This window comes from Podarcis liolepis (assembly GCF_965112155.1).
Source record: "Podarcis liolepis genome assembly, chromosome: 6".
NCBI classification, from domain to species: Eukaryota; Metazoa; Chordata; class Lepidosauria; order Squamata; family Lacertidae; genus Podarcis; species Podarcis liolepis.
In genome coordinates this window covers 53,058,717-53,080,730 of record NC_139559.1, presented here as the reverse complement: position 1 = coordinate 53,080,730, position 22,014 = coordinate 53,058,717, and the positions used below count along the sequence as shown (strand labels likewise).

Here is a 22,014-nt window from a genome sequence, read left to right as displayed (position 1 = left end):
ATCTTCTGATTACTTACACCTATATAAGTCCCATGGGGATGCGGGTGGTGCTGTGGTCTAAACTACAGAGCCTAGGGCTTGCTGATCAGAAGGTCAGCAGTTCGAATCCCTGTGACGGGGTGAGCTCCCATTGTTCGGTCCCAGCTCCTGCTGGCCACATGACCCAGAAGCTGTCTGCGGACAAATGCCAGCTCCCTTGGCCTATAGAGCAAGATGAGCGCTGCAACCCCAGAGTCGTCCGCAACTGGACCTAATGGTCAGGGGTACCTTTACCTTTTTAAACTTTTGAACTCAGCACTTCTGAGGTGACATGAACAGGATTGCAGTGTTTTGACTTCCCCTGAACCTCAAAGGTCAAGGTTTCAGCCATGGCTAGGTATGCAAAGGAAGACTGAACACTTCCATTTATAACAATCACCCCTAAAATTACTGTTACATAAGCTTCATAGGATGAGATGCTGACTGGTTTAAGAGGTTGAGAGGTGAAGTCCCAACACCTCACTCATATGAATGTTAGAAGTCTTCCCACCAAGTTAAGCCCCACATTGCTGTTCGAAGTATTGCAGTCTACATTTTATTTTACTCTATAAAAACAGGACAGCGATAACTGGCACATATGTTATCACTATCTTTTAAAGTCAATGCTGTGGAGAGTCAATAAATAAGCTTAAGGAGTTAAGATACAGAAATATTTTGTCCCGGTACTCGTGAACTCAATTTTCCTTAAGTGAATCTTCTGCCTGGAGAGCTAAGGTATCAACCATCTGAGGTTCAAGTGGAAAAACAGACTTCTTTCTTCCATCTGCTTTGATTCTGAGGTTTCCAGATTCTATTTACACTACCTCATTATCAGAATTAAAACAGATCTTTGATTACTATTTAACAGCAAGAAATTCAGTTTCAATAAATTGTATGTATATCCATTGTTCACTGTTCTTCTTGAAAAATTAACTTTGTCGGCATGTCTTTAAATTTTTCACAACAAGTAACATAGTCCAAAGAGTGATAAAGTAGCATGGGACCAATACCATGATCAGAAGTGAACAGTTTTCTGTCGCGGTCTTCCCATACATGCCAGGTTTCATAAACATAATTACACTAATGCTCTATGACCAACTGATTTGGCCTACCACTTTTGTAAAGGTAGCCTTGAAACACCAAAGAAGATAAAGTTCTCCCACGGCAATGGGAGAAAAAGTGTGATCTTAAACAGGGTCGATCAGGATAACAAATAGCCTGAGTTTCAGAAAGTCAGTCCAAACCAACGGTCATGGAATCCCCCGTTGTTCTTCATGGGAATGATGATGGAAGGTAAAGGTGACAGCAGCATCCCAAGCAGCCTTGAGGACTGTGTCCTGGAGTCCACGTTTTTCAGCACAGTGGTTCCACTGGGATAGGTCAGAAGTGCAGTCAGACCCCTCTGGAGGTGGCCTGACTTGATGGCCATTCACACAGCGACGACACTTGATCCTGCAACGAAGAGTGCATTGTGCTAACAAGGGCCAGAGCCTCTACATAACTTTATCTCCGGGCTTTCATTGTCTGAGCTTAAAGGGCTTGCAATCTTGAAGACACTATTGTTTGCAAAGGCTGTATCGTTTAGAAGCATGCTCTATTTTACTTACTAGGTGAAATGCACTCATGACACCAACAAAGATAATAGCTGATGATGAAAGTCTAGGCAGAAATCAGTGCGTGTACCCAAAACTGGGATTAAAACATTTGCTTCCATCTTTCCTGGTATACAAAGCCACACATACACACCCCTTCCCAAAGTAAAGTTACGATATTCAGACCTTCAGTCAAGCACACTAATAATCTCTTAAGAGGGTTTAGAGCCCTAGGAATATATATTTATTTTAAGATTTTTTTTACCTGTCTTTCATCAAAAGGTCCCAGGATGGGTTACAACCATATACAGTGGTGCCCCGCAAGACGAATGCCTCGCAAGACGGAAAACTCGCTAGACGAAAGAGTTTTCCGTTTTGGAGGTGCTTCACAAGACGATTTTCCTATGGGCTTGCTTCGCAAGACGACAATGCCTTGCGAGTTCCTGCGGGGTTTTTTTCCTTTCCCCCCTTTTTCTAAGCCGCTAAGCCGCTTATCAGCTGATCCGATCAGCAGATAAGCCGCTAAAAGCCACTAATCCATCAATGGGCTTGCTTCACAAGACGAAAAACCGCTAGACGAAGAGAATCACAGAACGGATTCTTTTCGTCTTGCGAGGCACCACTGTAGCCACACACTAAAGTCCTATGAAGCAATTTAACCCAAACCCAAAAATGAACACTTCCAATTAGCATGAGTAGCAGGTGAACTGGGATCATACCAGTACATGTTTCCATAGGGGCCTACTCACATAGAGTCCAACAGGCAGGCACATTTGTGTACTGCAAGGCTGGAGGCATACAGCTCACAATACCATTAACCTACACAAATGTTAAGGCCAATACATGATCATGTAGAGAGGGACATGGTGGGCTGATGTGGTCCTAATCTATTGCTGCATATACAGCCTGAACATAGGGATAATTTTTCTTACTTGTTCTGGATAAACATACCACACAAAAGCCTTCATTTGTGTCCCCCAACACATTACCCACAGCTCTTCCAATACTAACTTGTCATGGGTATCACTTGCGGTGGTCTCGTTGAGTGTGAAAAGCTCCTTCAGTTCGCCAAGAGAGAAGTGTCTTTCCACATCCTGCTCCTCATCTACGACACAGCTGCTGAGAGCCTTCTTGTGGGTCTGCCGCTGAAAGATCTTTTCCTCAATTGTCCCTGTCTAAAAGGATACAAAATGAAAGGCCCAAGAATCCTTATAAGCGTTATATGTTCTTTAGCCAGAACCTGATTTCCACATTCCAATTGCCATGCACTCCCAATCAAGGGTGAAGAATGGCGCCATCCATTCCTCACATTGTTCCCTTCTCAAAAAATTGCCCTCTGGGCACCAATCCTGTACAGCAGGCTTCCTCAACCTCGGCCCTCCAGATGCTTTTGGCCTACAAATCCCATGATCCCTAGCTAGCAGGACCAGTGGTCAGGGATGATGGGAATTGTAGTCTCAGAACATCTGGAGGGCCGAGGTTGAGGAAGCCTGCTGTATAGCTTGTTCAGCATGTAAATAAGGAATAAGGCTCTGAAATTTGGCCAAAGACTTCACATCTGTAGGGTGCTTAACTGTTAAACGGGGTGTTATATGTTAGCCAGTTACGTTATTTTTATTCTGTTTCAACTTGTAACTTTAACTACTTTAAGATCTTGCCATAGGACACTATATGCTCATTATTATATATATAAAAGATTACAATATAAACTCCTGGTTGAAAGACCAGGATAGATAGTCCAAAAGCAGCTGTGGCTTCAGTTTTCAGGCAGCAGTGGAAAACCATTGGCCTTAACCTTTAAGCCTGATGGGGATATGCCTCTAAACAAAGATTTACGTCTGGGACATGTCCCGATGAAGCTTTAGTTCGCTTTACATCACTGCGCATGCCCACTATCATAACAGATTGGTAAAAAACCAGGCTCCACTGTAGTCCGTTCAAAACATTTATGCTTTTGCATGCCATGACACCAGCTACCCTTGTGCAATTGGAAATCAGACACCTGTTACAAACTCGTTTCTTTTTGCAACAGACTCAAGCTTTGCCATCTGTACTCTGCGATGAGGACAGTCACAAGCAGGGTTGGAACCCAAGTCTTACCGAAAGCAATCGATAGATATAGCAAGTCTTCTTCTGGCCATCTCTCCAGACCCGGGCCATGGCTTGTTCATCATTGGCTGGGTTCCAGTCTGGGTCAAACATCACAAGTCTGTTTGCTCCAATCAGATTTAAGCCACAGCCACCTGCTTTGCTGCTCAGCATGAAAATGAATTCAGGGTTCTGGGGGGACCAGAGAAACTCAAGTTAGGTGCCCAGCACAAGTGATACTACTGACTCAGTAGGTTATTTCTGCAAAAACACACTTCAAATTATCCTTTTGTATGCAAAATGAATGAGCACAAACGTTGGTTAATAGACTACTCTTTCTTCCTTTCAGTCTAAAGATACTGGGCTCTTCCAACTTTGTAGTGAAGAACATCACAAGCCGTTGTCCTACAAATATATATACAGCCAAAGATTATTGGTACTACTTGTTCGTGTATTCTCCAACCAGTAATACGTACCGGTACATGAAAGCTTATAATTAGAAGACTTAGTAACACTGATGGAAAACTAGAGGCACAAATCTCGACAGGGCGATAATGCAGCATCCATCCTAACTCCACATCAACCTCCTCTCTTCCTGTTCTAACCATGCTGGGTTTTCTTGACCCCTGGACACCGGATAAAAAAGATTCCCAACTGGAGAAGGGATCATGCACCAAAGTACATGTCTGTATCACATCACTGGATTTGTGTAACAGCCATGAACGCTCATTGGAAAGTCATGCTGAAAATATTTTCCTATTGCAAGTATACCTCTATTTCAAGCAGGGGTACATATTTTGGCTATAACTGGCTTTAAAATGCAGGAGGCCAAAGAGGCTTTTTTACTGGAAAACTATATTGTAACCACTTCTGCCCTGTTTTGTAGAAAGGGTGGAACTAGATAGGGTGTAAATTGAGCCTGGAAGTTTCACTTACAGAAATGCTGTTGAAACGCTCCACTATCTTTGCTCTCTTTTTAATGGACATGGTGCCATCCAGACGGACATACAGGTACCTGACAGACACAAAAAGAGGGCAAATTAAGATCATAATACCAATATGTCCTTGAAATAGCTGCAATTTCACCCCTTTCACATGGGATAATTCTACAAGTGAATTTAATATCAGGAAAAAATTAAGGCAATACTGGGGGAGGAGAGTTTTAGAATAGATTTATGGAGACATCAGGCCAAGCCTGACCCATCATTTCTGCACCCATCATTCCCAAGGAAGACTTCCTCTTAGGTTCTCTCTCAAATACTCACAACCTCTCAGTCATTATACCTTCTAGCTCTGCAGAGTTTCTCAAAGAGATCCAGCGTCTGAGTATAATTAGAAACTAGGACTACTTTGTCATTACTGGTGCTCCTCGTAACTGCCAAAATGTAGTCCAAAACCAGCATCTTTCCTGAAGGAAAAAAATTAATGAATATAAACGCTATAAAACCAGGAACCGCCAACCCAATGCCCACAGATGCAAAGGCTTTTCTTGGCGACCAAGGACAACACAGTGCCTGTGGGTTCCAGCCTGGTGAACCTTGTGAATTTTTAAATAAATGGCAGGCACTTCTCTTGCCCTTGGAGGGGCTCTTTTGACTGTAGGCAGTGGGCTGCTCAAGTGTGTGTGTGTGACACTGAGAGATGCACTAGGGCAGAAAGAGCGGATACTGGGGGATGCTCTCTGCTATTAGACAACAACAACATCATTGATGGGGCAGGGGGAGGAATCAGTACTGTGTGGATTCCAGGGGACAGCAGGACACAGGTGACTTGACTTCCCATGACAAGCATGAGATTGTCCAGGAGGACCGCAGGGAGCAGCAATGACTATTTGCTCTTCGATTTTGTGTTATGCCACGCTCCCTTGGCAGTAGTTTTGTGACTCATGCCCACAACACTCTCTCAACAGATGCCCATTGGGAAGGTTGGAGACCCCTGCTATAAACAGTGCTGAGAAATCAATCCCCAATATAATCTCTCACACAGATACGTTTTTGCAGCAACATTTACCTGAGAGCTGAGGTTCTACGGACTTGGTGCTATAGCCAGAAGGAAATAACTGCAGAGCACCCACAAACCCCTCCTCCTCCTCCACGCACTTTTCATAGATCAGGGCAGGATCTAGAGAAAAGTTATCAAGAATCACTGCACAGAACTGGAGTCGACACACTTTCTGTTTAGCAAGGTGGAAGGATTGGTCTTAATGTGACGGAAACAGCTTCCTTACACAGTCCTATTATCTCTGGACAGAAATAACTGCAACGCCTAATCATCATCATCATCATCATCTAAACAGTTCTATAATCTCCCCCTGTATTTAACATGCAGTGGTCTAGTATAGCCTCTCTCAACCTTGGGTCCCCGGATGTTCTTGAACTACAACTCCCATCATCCCTGACCACTGGCCATGCTGGCTAGGAATGATGGGAGTTGTAGTCCAACAACGTCTAGGTTGAGAAAGGCTGGTCTAGTTCCTGAAAACTATAACTCTACACATGATCATTTTAAATCACTAACTTTTATGTAGAGTTGGTGTGGGGCAGGGGTCTGCAACCCGCGGTTCCGGAGCCGCATGTGGCTCTTTTACACCTTTGCCGCGGCTCCGGGGCGGATACTAGCGAGGGGAGGAGGCGCATTGTGCGCCCCGACACTCCCCACTGTGGCGGGCGCTGTACTGGCTGTGACGTCACATGGGGGCGGTGCGTGCATTAGTCACGCACCGTCCCGACGTCACCTTCCCACCCGCTACATTGTAAGGGGCATGTACGCTGGTCACTGCATTGAAAGGGGGCATGTATGCTGGTCACTGTTTTGAAGGGGAGTGAAGAACACACACACACAAAAAGGTAACTTGTTAATTTAACATTTATTTCTATGAGGAGTAATTCTGAGGGGTCAAACAAAGAAATAATAAAAAAGTGACAAAAAAGTTATTTTTATAATGACGAGTTTTGCGGCTCCCAGTTTTTTTTTCCTTCGGAAACGGGTCCAATTGGCTCTTTTTGTCTTAAAGGTTGCAGACCCCTGGCACTGTGGGGGGACTTGTGGCCTTCCAGATGTTGCTTAGCTACAACTCCCATCAACCGTGATCATTGACTGTGTTGCCCAGGGGTTAATGGGAGGAGCCAAACAACATCTGGAGGGCCACAGGTTTCCCACCCTTGATTTAGGGGGCTTCTCTGACAATAAATTACCATACATTGTATATATTCCTTTTCACACATCAAGTGTTCCTCGGTCCACAAGTAACCTTCTGAATGTAGCTCATAATTGCTTGCTTGTTCCATAACTAAGCAGTGTTTTGAACCTGTATCTCTGCATTCATCCAGACTCCACAGCATCCTCTGTTCCACACTGGCCCATATACACTGCTAGCTTATCTAGTTCTCTTTCCATTTAAGGGTGCCTTGATTTCCCATAAGAAACCCAAACTATCTGCTCCCACGTTCAAAAATAGCACCACCAAGCATTTAAACCATGAGCATGCATAGTAGGGACTTTAAACCCATAGTCACATTACGCAATAGATTAAAAATGTGTACATTAATTATGAGAGTGCTAAGATTCAAAATTAAAGATTACTTTTTTAAAACCAGCTAAAACCCAAGAGGGTGTGGAGAGGCAAAGCACATTTTTGCATTGCTGCAAGGTCCTGTAAGTAAGAAGCCTGTATCCCAATGTATTATTCAGGCACTAGAAGGCCAGCCACCAGCCCAAGCAAACTCGAGTCCAGAAGAGGGCACCAGAGTCTCAAACTTTCAACATGGAAAATCTTTACATGGGACAAACATCTGCCTATCCCCACTTAGAGCATAAAGCAAAATGCAGGGGCTTGTGAAAAACCAGTAAAAACAAAAGAAGGCACGTGCTCCAGTTTAGACAACTGTGCTTTTCCTCAGGGCGGAAAAAGCAGTTTAGTTTATAAATTGCGGAGTTCCAAGAGGGGAGGTTCAGGGGTGGCTTAGATGACTGAGAGGGACAACATACAAAAATACTTCCAATCCTTTCGAAGAGCATGCTTCTTTTACGCTTGCACAGAAGTTGAAGCATAATAGTGCAGCAACTTCACTTTCTCCAACAAGGAAATCAGAGACTGTGAACTGAGTTTTTTCTATTCCTCAAACCCAAAATGCCCATGCCCTTAACACAGTGAGCCAAGATTATGAACCCTATTTTGTTTCAATACCTACAAAACGTAATTTATTCTTTTTAACTGCCATGCAGCATCACTGCTTTGGAATTTAGCCTTAGCAGCAGTGTTTGAAACTCCCATTGTTCTAGGCGCATTTTGTGACAGGGAATTTCATTAGTGTGTGCAGTTTCTGAGTTCTGGGCGCAGTACTGCGCCTAACATTTCAGAGTAAAACTGCAGAGTGGAAGGAAAGGAGGACCTTTTTCTGCCTCTCCACTTCCAGGTACTCTCTGAAGATTGGAGAAGAGACCCTCTTAAGAGATCAGGGGAAGCACTAGACCGTGTGAAGAATGAGCATAATATTTTAGCTGCAGTTCATTCATTTTCAGCTTTGAACTCTTGTTATAAAAAAGTACACCTAGACATTCTGTTGTTGCGCCCATAACCTAGCTTTAAGGTGCTATTTAGCTCCTTGCTTTCATATCTCAGTTTCTAACACTGCTTAGCAGAAGTGTTTTAAAAACACCATCTTAATGACCAGGGCTCTAGTACACAAGAGCACTTCAACTTCAGGTTGCAAACCATTCAACAGAGATTTATCTTGTTTCTAACTTTCTGTTCCATTGGCACAGGGCATTGTATACATAAACTGACAGGATGACTTACGATTACAGAGTTTCTTCAGCGATGTGATGGAGGAAAGGGATGAAACACTCATGTTCCCTTCCTTCAGTTCCTCGGCGGGCTTTGCTTGCTTGAGGAAGCGTTTGTACAGGTCTGCCTGAAGGGGAGTCAGCCTGAGGTGAAACGAGACATCAATCATGTTCCAATCACTGAACAGATGACCACTATAAAAAATCCCATCTTATCTAATCCATGTTGGAATCGCTTAGGTTAGGTCCCAAATGAACATTTAATGCAAAATAACTCAAAACTTTCCAAAGGGTATAACCTACTTGAGCTACTGAATTCCCCTTCTTGCAAACTCAGAAGGAAACTTGGTGTACAAGAGGAACTAAATTGTCACTGACTTTGGTGGACCTGTGCAATACCCTAGTCTTAAAAGAAAGCCATTCTCCAGAGTCTGGTTTTGATTCTTCTTTTAATTCATTCGTTTAATTCACAAACTGGTCTTTAAATTGGACTCTTAATAATAATAAAGCTCCATTTTCCACAGTCTCAAAGCTGCCATGCTAAAATCACTGTTAAAAATGCAAATATCTAGAGGTGGAAGGCTAGACATGTTGGCAGCATTAACTTTCACTTTTATGCTATTAACTCTGCCAGCATGCTCAAACCAGAACAAAAGACTGCAAGTCAGAATACTGCATTCTCAGTGACCTACACCCTAACTTTGAAAAATTATTTTCCCCAGAATCTCTCAGAACATCAGTGACATTCCAAAGAGTAAACTATCAAGCAGGAAGACACTGGTGGGTGGCTGTTTCATCACATCTTTCATACAGCTATTCCTACTATTAGCATACATGATTGTCTTAGGACATGGTGTCCCTTACAGAGTCAGTGTTTTTCAACCTTGCTGCTAAGGAAAGACCTCCTGTCTACACATCTTGCTGCTCACCAAGTTGCTGCTTGAAACCCGGTGCCTTAAAAGCATTATTTTTATTTGCTTTTAAATACATTTTATTAAGGTTCATAGAGAAAAATACTTTTTTAAAAAAAGCATTCTTTTTAAAGGTCCAACATCATCTATAGCAGTTTATAGCTATTTGACGTGCAACAAATGAGTTGCACATTCTTTAAAACACACAAAAAAATACTGAATAGCATCTAAAAACGTGATTGATTTTCCCGACTTCATTAATGCAGAACATTTTATAAAGGGTACGATTAGATTTGGATGAAAAGCAAAAAACAACAACACAAACCATTGTTGTAGCTAAGCAGAATAAGAAAGGCACTATTCTCTGACATCTAGATGAATGTGGTTCTTTCAGAATAGTTTTGAGGCAAGCTCCATCACCGAATTAATTATGCTGGCTTTTTTTTTTTTTTGCTTTGCCGGGGGGGGGGTATTATATATGTCAATAACTCAGTTTCTTCCTTTTCATTCAGAGGCAAGTTACTTAGGATCAGTGCACTTACATACTAAAATAAATTAAACATAACTTTTAAAAATATAGTGACTCCAATAAAGGAATTCATTGTGCTGATAAATTCAGCAGAATTTAAGAAGGAAGGTTAATTGGCTGTTACGAAAAGGGGCAAAGGGAATATTCTGCCACAACACCCAGAGTAACACAGATCAGAACGTTTCTAATAACTCTTGCTTAGCAAGGCAAGAGTGAATCCACCGCATTTCTTGATTAAGTTTGAAAAGTCTGTGCTTTGTTTTAAAAGCTGCACTTGCATCTTGTACCTGCAGCACACCACCTGTTCTATTTTCACTGGAAGGTATTTGGAAAGAATATCTGAAGTCCTCCTTATAAGACACCTAGAAAGGAACAAAATAAATTTAATGCTGTTAACAAGAATACCTAAGCCCATGACCATCTTCCGGCAGAACACCTTCCTGGTGTTAACAGAGATCTTTCAGATAACAGCTCTGCAGACTTTGATCAGCATGCATGAGCTCTGACAACAAGTGAACATCCATTTTAGCAAAAAAACCAAAACCCACTTTCTTTCTCAGCCGATCAAAGCACTCAAGAGTAGCGTCACAATGAGAAGAAAAAATCAATTTGGAGAGACTGACTGTACATGACCCATAGCAATTGTTGGGTGATGACTTAAAGATGAATGGATTTGCACTTTCTGAGCTCTATCAGAGACTACAGGGATGAATTATGAGCAATAATGAACTGAGCTGTTTCCAGGGTCAAAGTAGCTTTAACTACCACAGCACAATCTGGGGAGTTAGAACTAGGGAAATAAAGTGCTCCTAGGATAAAAAAGGGAAACTTGTGAACTTCACCTGTTGACAATGCTGATCAGCTCTTTAAGCCTCTCCTCTCCTTTGTGTCTTCCTGCTTCACTTGCATCAGCATCCCTGCCTTTCAGGATGGGAATTTCAAAGTGCTTTTTAAACTCCTGAGCTGTCCCTGTCCAAAAAAGCAAAACCTGATGATGAGGAATAGCCCGACCTTTCATTTTCTATATTCTGTTGCAAGTTTTAAATGCTATTAACTATTTCAAACATGTCTTCCATTGCATTTCAAACTTTCTGATGCACGTAAATGTCTCTGTAGCCTAGTAGGTTTAGACAACAGCTTTTTTTTCTGGATCAGGCAGAACCTCATAATTCAGAAAGGCATGTGAAACTTTAGAAATAGCCATTCCTTTGCCTTGGATGCATCATCACTTATGCCTTCAAGTCCCACCTGCTCTCACTTAATGAGAGATCCAATTATACAACACTTTTAAACATTGACAGAACCTTGGTCATTTAATAAGATGCTGAGGAAAGCAGACACAGCAGACATCTGGGCCAAAATTGAAAGGTAAGCATATGACATAGCTGGAAATATAGTCACTCTGTTCCCAAACGGTTCCCTAGCAGACTCCCAAGAGGTGGTTCACACTTTTTTGGAACTCCAAAGCTAGCAGCACTTTGATTAGTCCACATCTTCCAATAAAATGGTTCACCACTGTTCTGTGGAACAGAGCTACACTATAATAATGTGTGAAACACAGTGTGAGTGGCAATTTGATATACACTTGCAGCACACAACCACACTTCCCCACACCCAGTCAATATGGTGGGGAACTTAGAAACTTGGGCTGCCAACTTCAGACTTATTTTACTGCTGTTGCTGTTGTTTTAAAAAAGAAGTCCCTACCGAGGATGCCCGAGTTGACAAAATGTACTAGACTGAAGTATTCAAGGAGGTCATTCTGAATGGGGGTTCCTGAGATGAGCACTCGCCGTGCAGTTTTCAGGCTGTTCAGAGCTTGGTAAGTTTGGTTATCTGAGTTCTTCAGCCTGTGACCCTGAAAAATGAAAGAGTAACAGGATGCATGCATATTTACTTTTGCAGAATCAATATACCTATCTTATAAACCTGCAGACATGATTAAATCTAAGCACTACAAAATAAGAAATATACTAATAGGTGCATGTTCCTACTGCAACCCTTCCCCCCCCCCACTGGGTTTATTTAACTGCTAGTTATAAGACACCTGAAGAGCACTATGATGTCCTAGCAGCTAACCACTGGAAGCAATGACAAGTGCTAATAATTAATAAAGGGAGAAGGGATACGTTGCAAAGGCTTCCGATGAACCAAAGTAGTTATACAAGATTATGGGATGGGACTAAATCTAATATAGGTCCTCTGGGAAAACACAAGGGGGGGCAGTGGGGATGAGCTCTTTTGCTTTGCATGCAAAATGTCTCAGGTTCAGATCCCTGGCATCTCCCTCTTAAAGGATCCCTAGTACCTGAGAGAACTGCAAGACATGGGGAGCCAGGAGGGGAGAACAGGTGCTGTAAGCATCAAGCTGCTTCTTTGGCACAGGGATAGCAACGCCACTTAAAAAATAATAATAATACTCTTGCACCAAGAGGAGTTTTGACTTCTACTGCTAGTTACTGGGGAAGGGGTTCTATTTGCATCAGGATAACAGGTGGGGAAGGAAAGGTTGAAATTCTGCTCTCTGCCTTATGGTTTTGATGCACCAATATCATCCCCCATCCATTTTAAATGTTAAGAACCGCTGGTGTGGTTGCTAACCATGCAGTCACAGAAACTTTGGGTTTAGCCCTCAGCTGCACTTAGCGTAGGGGCAAACCTTCCTGCATGTTGCCAATTAAGTGGCTAGAAATTCCTGCCCAGGCTCACCACTGAAGCTGAGTGACATCAGCCAAATTTTGACTCCATGGGCGATCGATCACTCGCTAACGAGAATACCAGCTGCTTTCCACCTACCTCATCACATATGACCAACCCAACACTCCCTTTCTGGAGGACTTCAGCATGAAGTCGGAATGTTTCATAGGAAATTATCAGGATCGGGGATGGGACTCTTAGGCCTCGCTGGTTCATAAACCCAGCTATTAGGAAAAATAAAAACAGCAAAAGAAAAATAAGTGAGGTGTATTTGAAAGCCAAGGGGAGACAGCGTAAGCTTTAGGAATAAGCAGTTTTGCAAAACTGTGCATCCCACATTTACCTCTACACTTACTTTTTGTGTTCTGCTATATTGCAACAAAGTGTTTTTTACATCCAAAGAATCACAGTGCATTATTTCCTTCATCTCCACTCCTCAAAGTGGCTCAAGAGATCCACGGCAGAGTTGGAAGAGTCTAGGTCATCCAGGTCCCACAAGCTACCGACCAAAGTTCTCTTACTAGGACCTCTATAAACCTATTTCTAGTCCTTTGCTAGCTCTGCTGTTTTTACCCTCTGTTCACAACTGCAGAAACCATTTATCAAATTCCTCAGCATGAATCTGTGAATTAAAGCCTGCCAAGAATGTGATGGTTGTCGCAACTTAGTATGAGGGACTACAGCTTATGTAGTGTTCTTGCTTTACAGTAAATCGTTTTCTTTCTTTTTTAAAAGCACATATTGTGAAGCCTCCATACCTAGCTTCCTGTCTATATCCTCCTTGGAGCCGCCATCGATAGCCAGTGGCTGAATCCTTCCTCCAAGCCATTTACCCACTTCATTGTACCAGTTCTTCACCAGGCTGGAAGGCGAGACCACAACGGCCTTGTCGATCTCAGGCTTGCAATCTGGACTTTGGCGCAAGAGCGTCCACATCAGAGTGATGCACTGCAAGGTCTTGCCCAGACCCATCTCATCTGCCATAATGCAGCCATGACTTCCAGGGATGCGGCGGCCTGTCACACACTCCCACAGGAACTTCACCCCCTGCACGAAAAGCGTTTCCCTTGTATTAGAATAGACTTGCAGGACGAAAAGTGATATTGTGCATGAAGCAGCACCTGCGCAAATTGCGACTGCATGCACAGGAAGCTATTGGTATTCAATACCGATTACAACATTGCTCCCAACAGAAGAGCTTGGGAAACTGGAGAGACACAAAGATTTGCTCAGAAATGCACAGGTTCCAACAACAGCCAATAGTGTCACAGCTCATAGTGCAGGGAATTGCCATTTTAGCCTGGCCTTTGAAGCGCAGGGAAAATTGTTGCAGCCACTCAGCTAGAAGCAGCAGACACAGAAGCCTGCAGGAAAGGGGTGTGTGAAGTGCGCTAGTTACAGGAAAAGTAAGCAGGTGGGCGTGGGGTCCTTGGCCATTGCTGCACAGTGGCTCCCAGCATCTCCCAACAGCAGCAGCAAAGGAAGTCTCCCCTCCCCTGCTTCAGAGCACAGCAGGGACTTGCAGGTTTGACCCTACATAGAGGAGGTGCTTCAGGGCCCTTGGCCACACAGTTATCAAGCAATCCCCTAGCTTTCCTCCCAATACAGTGGTACCTCGGGTTACATATGCTTCAGGTTACAGACTCTGCTAACCCAGAAATAGTGCTTCAAGGTTAAGAACTTTGCTTCAGGTTGAGAACAGAAATCGTGCTCCGGCGACACAGCAGCAGCGGGAGGGCCCATTAGATAAAGTGGTGCTTCAGGTTAAGAACAGTTTCAGGTTAAGTACAGACCTCCAGAATGAATTAAGTACTTAACCCAAGGTACCACTATATTGAAGCTGGGAGGTGTCATTAGGCACCTACTCAACAACCACCCCCCCCCCCACAGCTTCAAGTTTAGGAATGCTCTTCACACTTGCCAGAGGACCACTCTCTAGGGTGAAAGAAAATGCTGGAACCTGCCGATGGAGGCAATGCAGTGAAAAGTTCAGAGCAGCATTACTGCTGCATTTGGTATCTCGCAGAACTCACCTCTCTCTGATGGGGTCGTAAGACACGGCTGAGAACAGGATCCACCACAACATGAACAGGCACTTTGTCCCTTCAGGTAAGAAACAAAGGAGAGATCAGAGCAGGCATAAAGGTCAAAGCACTATTCTGAAGGATATTCCCAAGGGGCACAAGGCCTGTTAATGCACCACTCTGCTTCACAAGACAGGGACTCCTACCACGTGGCTACTTTCACAGTCAAAACCAACTAGACCCAGTTGAAAGTCATAGCAACATTCAAACATGCTTTGCATCCCTCTAGAGGAAGTAATGCACAGCTATCTTATTACTGGGGGACAGTAATATGTAGTAATTCAGTAATAACAGTAATTCAGTAATGACAGTAATTCAGTAATATGAGCAAGCAATGATGAACACTGTGGTTTGTGTTTGATAAAGATATATTTGTAAGGAATTTACTGAACAGGGAACGATGCTTCATGTCCTTCTGAATCAATCATCCTCAACAATCTGGATAGTTTTCTTGTGTGAAACAAGTGGTGTGATCCACCACTGCATCTCCATTATGGGAGATGAATCAGCCTAATGACTGCAAAATGGCAACTGAATACTAAGCTTGCATGCCGACTCTAAGATCTGTCAAAATATAAACAGATACACAAACCAAGCTGAAATGGTGGAACAGAACATACTGGGTGTGGGGAGAGGGGAGGTCGGAAGGAAGCAACTCACTTGTCGATTTTCAGCTGGTCATGAGCAGTCAGAGGTGGAGGTTCGTAGAGCACCAGAGCTCCTTCTTCAAAAGGGTCATGGAGAGCATGCCTGAGTCCTGCACGCTTGATACCCAGAGCTCTAAAGCCTGGGGAACCTGAAAGAGGACAAAGAAAAAGCAGCAAGCTGACTGTTTTCAGTAAACGCAAGACTGTCAAATATCCTATTACAGTGACAACACACTGACTTTTAGGGAAAGATAGCCCCAAGAATAAAGTGCTATGTGTGAGATGTAAGCTATAGAATAAACATGGCAGAGATATCTCATTAAGTCTGGTGTGCCATTGCTATCAGATTGAGACTATGCACGAAGGCAGCAAGTAGCATGAAACAAAAAAAATTGGTGTTCCATTACAGAGCTTCTGAACTACAGCACCAGATCTCTATCACCAAACCTGGCCTGAACAAAATGTATGACCATTGCTAAAAATCCAGACTTCATCAGAAAACACACACACACACACAGTGCCCTTAGTCAATAAAGGATAGTTAGACCAATACTTGAAGGTGTAACTACAGTAATTATTCACAAGTTTTAGGTTCATGAATCAAGGAATGATTCATGAACCCATATATCTGGCACATAGCTTATGCTTGTATCATCAACTCAGTCTATGAATTTCCATATACAACTAACCAGCAAAGGAAGCATATTTGTCTATCTTCTTCCATTAACTGCAGGTGCATTTTGAAACTTGGTGGCATTTCATAAAATTCAAGAAGTCTGAGACCCAAAATTATAACTAAAATCTAGGGTTCTGTAAGTCAACATGACTTATAGACCAGTGTTATGCATATTTACTTGGAAATAAGTCTCACTACATTCAAAGAAGCTTACTTTCAGGTAAACATGCATAAGAGGACAGCCTAAATAAGCATTACAGCCCACCACTTAATAATTCAACATTTTTAATACATTTTTTTTCTTTTTTACACACAAAACTTCATTATTCTACACATTCAGAGTTAACAGATGGCGAAGTAAGACTTAATGTTAGGAGGGAAACCCCTTGGATTTACCTGTGTAGTTTGGAATAGGAACTTTGAAAGGTTTTGACAAAATGCTGCGAATAAAGGCCTCCTGGGATTTAAAGTATAAAATATTCATTAGTTTAACATTTAAAATACATTTCAAGCTAATCAGTAAGCAATAATGAACTTTATACTGAGATTGGCAGATTTTGCTTCCAACTAAATGTATTTAGCACTGAATGACAAGTATTTTCCACTATTCCTGCCATTTATGAAACATCATCTATCAGATGCTTCAGAAGTCTTATAAAGATATCACTTTTTCCCCAGGCTATCCATGACCATCAGATTGGACCCTATTATTACGTACTAAAACTCTGTTTTTATGATGGTTTTCTGTTTGTACGTTTGTATTTTTGTAAATGGTTTGAGAGAGTTTAAGAATCAATTGGTTTAGAAAATGTTTTAAATAATAATAAATATATTTAGAAACTTTACTGCATTTCATCTATTATTTTATTTGTAAAACATTTGGGGAGCTCTTTGAACAAGTCATTTCTATTAGGCTCCTAAATAAAGAACAGTTCATAAACAGCCTATTCTTTACAGGTCTCTCCTATTATATTCCAGAGAGAACATATATAAAAATCACTTTCTATACTATTTAACTGGGAAGAAGTTGATCCCAAAGAAGTGTCATTTCTCTCTATGAACCCAATCCAAAACCACCAGGTTCTTATAGCCGGCTACAGACAGATAACACAGAAACTTTTTTCACAGCAGATTGGAGGGAAATCTGTGTTCTTATGATCTTCTGGCTCATAGCCTTTGTGCTTTTGCAAACTCACAGCTTCTCGTTCAGGTGGTGTGAGTTCATCCACAACCCAACCAACAAAAGAGCCATACTAGAAACTGTGTTGTCTCCCACCCTCAGGAATAAGTTAATTGTGCAAAATTGCATGAGAAAACATAAATAAATCACTTGCATGTTTACTGCCATCAAGGCAATGAGGCTGATTGGTTAACTGTGCCAAGGGCTTCCGGAAAGGCGACATATAACACTCCCTGTTATCGACTTTGCTGCCATGTTTCTGTCTCTTCCGAGTCTAGAAAAGATGAGAAATATTGCATTAGGATTGGAGAACCCAGATGTACATACCACAGTCATACTGCCTAAAACCATCCAGTTAGATTATTTGTGCATCTGAGCATTTCGGGTTTTTTAAATTGTTTTTCAATGAAGTGATGTTCACCATCAGTGCCACAAACCTTGTCAAACGCAAAAACAAAATGCAAGCATGCTTGGAAGGCTAATATGGTTTAAAATTGGGTTTGAAACATTGTCGAGGTTGGGACACACTGGATATAAAGAAGCATAAAGCAAAAAGAGGGCTATTGCAATTAGAGAACTTGTAATGATAGTTCTACTATATATGTCTCAAGGAAGGGAAGGATACAAATATGAATTAATTTGTTTCAAATAGTTACTAAAATAATTACTTTTTATTTATTTAGAAGAGAAAAAGACTACAGCTACAATCTTATGCACACTTTCTTGGATGCAAGGTTCATTGAACTCAATGAGACTTACTTTCAAATAAACATACGTAAGATTTGGCTGTGTTGAGTTGCGTGTTTAAAATTGTTTAAATATGGATTTCATTAGATAATCCTTCGGTTAACAAACATTTTCCACATGTAGATCAGCTAGAGGAACACACTCCAAGGTGCAAATATACCAGCCACCACATAAAATGTAGCATCTGTATTGACTGGACTTGCTTCATCTAAGAGAACAACCAGCTTGAGGATGTCCCAGTGACTCCAACTCCTTGCAGTATACATCCATCATCATATAAGCAATATGCTTGCCCACAAACAATCACAATAGCCAAATTGATGCATTATTATTATTATTATTATTATTATTATTATACTTGACCCACAATACATTCCATATACTGAGGCCAACAGATAAGTCCCCCTAATGAGTTTATGGCCAAAGGTCAGCCACTACACAAGTGATACATCCATAGTGAGAAATGAGAATATATGGGTACAGCAAAGGAATGGAAAACCTCATACAAATAAGGTTTAACAATGCAGTCTCCTTGCTGAAGCTCAGCAGCTCTGGGTCTGGTCAGCATATTCCATCATGGAAGGAAAGCAGGACACAAGTGTACAACAGAGTGATTGACAGGATGCTCACAGTTTCAGGATGCCAGGTGTCATCTTCATCAGAGCCATTCCCTTCTGGCTTCCTCTTGACCAGCTGACTAGGAGCCAGGCTTCTCCTCTGCAAAAAGAAAAAGGAGAGTGATAGATCAAAGCGACCTATTAAGAATCTGCATACTGTGGAAGTTGCATTTTCAACAAACCTCAAAGGACCTCAAAGAAGCAATGCAGTTAAATGTGTTGTCAAGTCATACAGGGAAAGACTAGACTCCACAGAGCCATCTGGTGTCACAGTGTTATATCCAATGCTTTTTTCCGGGGGGACACAGGGGTATGCATACCCCTAAGCATTTTGTGAATCCTTGTACTTTTGTCCATTTACTGTATTTATTTTCCCTGATTTGAACTATAAAATGGTAATTTTCTTGAGTCAAAATGAGAGTACCCCTAAACATTTTTAAAGAAAAGGAAAAAGCATTGGTTATATTGCATATACAACGCTTTTACTTTAGCAATCTAGCTGAGTCCGATTTCTCTATTACGGCATGATGTAAACTTAGCCTAACAATGCCTATGGGAATTCCTCAGGTTCCCCACTCAGGGCCGGATTTAGGTTTGATGAGGCCCTAAGGTACTGAAGGTAATGGGGCCCTTTATATGTCCAGCTGTCCTTTGTCAACAACAAATTGTCACTGTTTTTTGTGTTGATTATATGGTAATTTATGGACCTAATAGGTATCTAAAGCCATTTGCCACTGTTGCTGTATGTAGGTTTTATTTTATTTGGTTTTTTTATCTTATATTTTGGAAATGTACATCCAGGGGTTTTTTCCTTTAATTTTTTTTGGGGGGGGGCAAGACAGTGGGGCCCTAAGCTATAGCTTGTTTAGCTTATACGTAAATCCTGCACTGCCTATGGGAATTTCTCTCGGCACCCCACTCCCCGCTAGGCTTACCATTTCCTCTCAGGACGAGTTAATTTCCATCTGTGGGGAGCAACGGAGGAAAGAAGAACAGGGACCGAGGAGAAAGCAGGAAGGAAGGAAAGAAGGGCGGGGAGGGGGCGACCCTGAAGGCAACAGGAGGCAGCAGTGGCAGCTGCCTGAATTGGGGAAGGGGCGAGAGGAGGCACAGTGGAAATGCCTTCCCTATGGGGAGGGGGCAGCGGCGAAGTCGGAGCCCTCGGGCAGTTGGGGAAAGGGAAGCGGGCGGGGGGGGGGACCTGTGGAGAAGGCGGCTCGAGGCCCCTCCGCCAGTCGCACGTGGACGGGGGGCGTCAAAGGGCTGCGCCACTGGCCGGGACGCGAAGCGAGGAGCAGCCGCTTCCTCGCGTCTCTCTTTTCTGTTTCCCGCGCGGATGTTTCCCAGGGTTTCGCCCCGCCCCTCAGCCGAGGCAAGGCCAATAGCACGCCGACCGGGGAAGCGGCCATCGATCAGCTCCTGGTGCCTGTCGGGAGGAAAAGGACTCGGCAGCCAACAGGAGGGAAGGGAGGGAGGAGGAGGAGGAGCCTTGCTAGGAGGGGGGCGGGGCACTCTGGTGGCGGGGGCTGATGGGAGTTGTAGTCCAAAAACTGGAGGACACACCAGCTTGGCCGGCAAATGCTGTTCTGGCTCGGGGTTGGGGGTTGGAGGAGACCCAGGTTCGGATCCCGACTCAGCCAGCGGGGTGTTAGCAGTTACACGACACAGACGGAATCCACAGAGAAGAGAAAGGAACAAATCTGCTGAAGAAGAATGAGCATGGCTTCTGCAAGAGTAAACCCACGTACTCTTTAAATCATTTTAAAAAATAAATTTTTAAATTAATTTTCAATTTTCACTTCTCGCATAAAACTACATAGCACTCAACACACCAGCTGCATTGCTTAGAAATTTCACATCAGATTCTTATAATTCAGTCCCAAAAAATGTTTCTACATTGCTATGGGATTCCAGAGGGTTAAATACACAATCCTCTTGACCACAGAGCAGTTTACAACAAACAACATAAATTTTATAACATCTATACAACATAAAAGGGATGCGGTTGGCGCTGTGGTGTAAACCATTGAGCCTAGGGCTTGTCAATCGGTTTGAATCCCAGTGACAGGGTGAGCTCCCGTTGCTCGGTCTCTGCTCCTGCCAACCTAGCAGTTCAAAAGCACATCAAAGTGCAAGTAGATAAATAGGTACCGCTCCAGCGGGAAGGTAAACAGTGTTTCCGTGCGCTGCTCTGGTTCACCAGAAGCGGCTTAGTCATGCTGGCCACATGACCCAGAAGCTGTACGCCGGCTCCCTCGGCCAATAAAGCGAGATGAGCGCCGCAACCCCAGAGTCGGTCACGACTGGACCTAATGGTCAGGGGTCCCTTTACCTAGTCAACACTCAACACGTCTTCCGTTCCTCTCAAAATTCCCAAATGCTATGACCCAACTTCTCTGCAAATATGTTCATTCCCTGCAATACTCTGGCCCTTGTCCTCAATATTAAGTTATTTCAGCCTCCGTACTCCTCAGATGTTGAAATCAGAATAAAGTATACCATAACATAGATCCTTTTGTATATTGAGATTTATTACGGCATTTAGAGTTTTTGCTTCCGGATTTAATTTTCTTTCAGCACTGGATTCTGAATGTCAAGCATCCTGCTTGTATTTGACAAAATTGTTTGGTGACTCCTTCAAAGTCAAAAGGACATTTTACGATACTTTCAAAATACCTGGTTGCAAGTTACAGTGCAAGGAAAGTGTAACCAATTAATTTCTCTGGCATCCAGACAAAAGCAGTTTTAAGGAGTTTGCCTGAGCTTTGGCTGTATCACACACCTGATTCGTAATATTGACAGCAGCTCATTGATGCTTCATTAATTCTATGTAATTATAGCTGACAATGACTGCTGGAGCCCCTGTTCAGACAGTCAAGAACTCACAGGTGTCATTTCTGAGGACGTATGCTTTTGTTTTGGCTGTTGCTCTTGTGTGTCTGATCAGCTCTCTACAGCAGGGGTCCCATGAGCTTCATTCAGGTGGTGGTAGTAGTAGTAGTAGTAGTAGTAGTAGTAATATTTATACCCTGTCCATCTTGCTGGATTTCCCCTGCCACTCTGGGTGGCTTACAGCATAATTAAAAACAAAATAAAACATCAAGCCTTTAAAATCTGCCAATACAGGGCTGTCTTCAGATGTTTTCCAAAAGTTGTGTAATTCTTTATCTCCTTGACATCTGAAAGGAGGGTGTTCCACAGGGAGGGTACCACTACTGAGAAGGCTCTCTGCCTGGATCCCTGTAACTTTGCTTCTCGCATTTTGGGAAGCATCAGAAGACCCTTGGAGGAGGACCTTGGTGTCCAGGCTGAGCGATGGGGGTGGAGACACTGCTTCAGGTATACTGGGCTGAGGCTGTTTAGGGCTTTAAAGGTCAGCACCAACAGTTTGAATTGTGCTCGGAAACGAACTGGGAGCCAATGTAGGTCTTTCAGGACCAGTG

At 42.8% G+C, this 22,014-nt stretch overlaps 1 protein-coding gene across 1 annotated transcript; it reads right to left on the bottom strand.

Annotated features, from left to right (window-relative positions):
- Window positions 1–560: 560 nt before the first annotated feature.
- RAD54L (RAD54 like) lies at window positions 561–19,985 on the bottom strand. Its single transcript, XM_083511287.1, has 18 exons — window positions 19,507–19,985; window positions 18,585–18,671; window positions 17,362–17,481; window positions 16,424–16,484; window positions 15,365–15,500; window positions 14,654–14,723; window positions 13,379–13,667; window positions 12,720–12,844; window positions 11,631–11,781; window positions 10,766–10,892; window positions 10,211–10,285; window positions 8,497–8,627; window positions 5,709–5,819; window positions 4,983–5,106; window positions 4,635–4,713; window positions 3,711–3,890; window positions 2,622–2,785; window positions 561–1,470 (listed from the first exon to the last, which is right to left on the bottom strand). The coding sequence occupies exons 1-18, from the start codon at window positions 19,507–19,509 to the stop codon at window positions 1,269–1,271; spliced, it is 2,235 nt and encodes a 744-aa protein (XP_083367413.1). The 5' UTR covers window positions 19,510–19,985; the 3' UTR covers window positions 561–1,268.
- Between the last annotated feature and the right edge of the window lie 2,029 nt (window positions 19,986–22,014).

Bases quoted from the DNA above. Each gene is read 5' to 3' on its own strand.
- RAD54L (XM_083511287.1), bottom strand. The intron at 10,286-10,765 runs GTGAAGTTCACA...GTTCCTTTCTAG, and splicing joins CTGATCAGCATTGTCAACAG to GTGTCTTATAAGGAGGACTT. The intron at 4,714-4,982 runs GTATAATGACTG...TGTGTCTGTCAG, and splicing joins AAACTCTGCAGAGCTAGAAG to GTACCTGTATGTCCGTCTGG.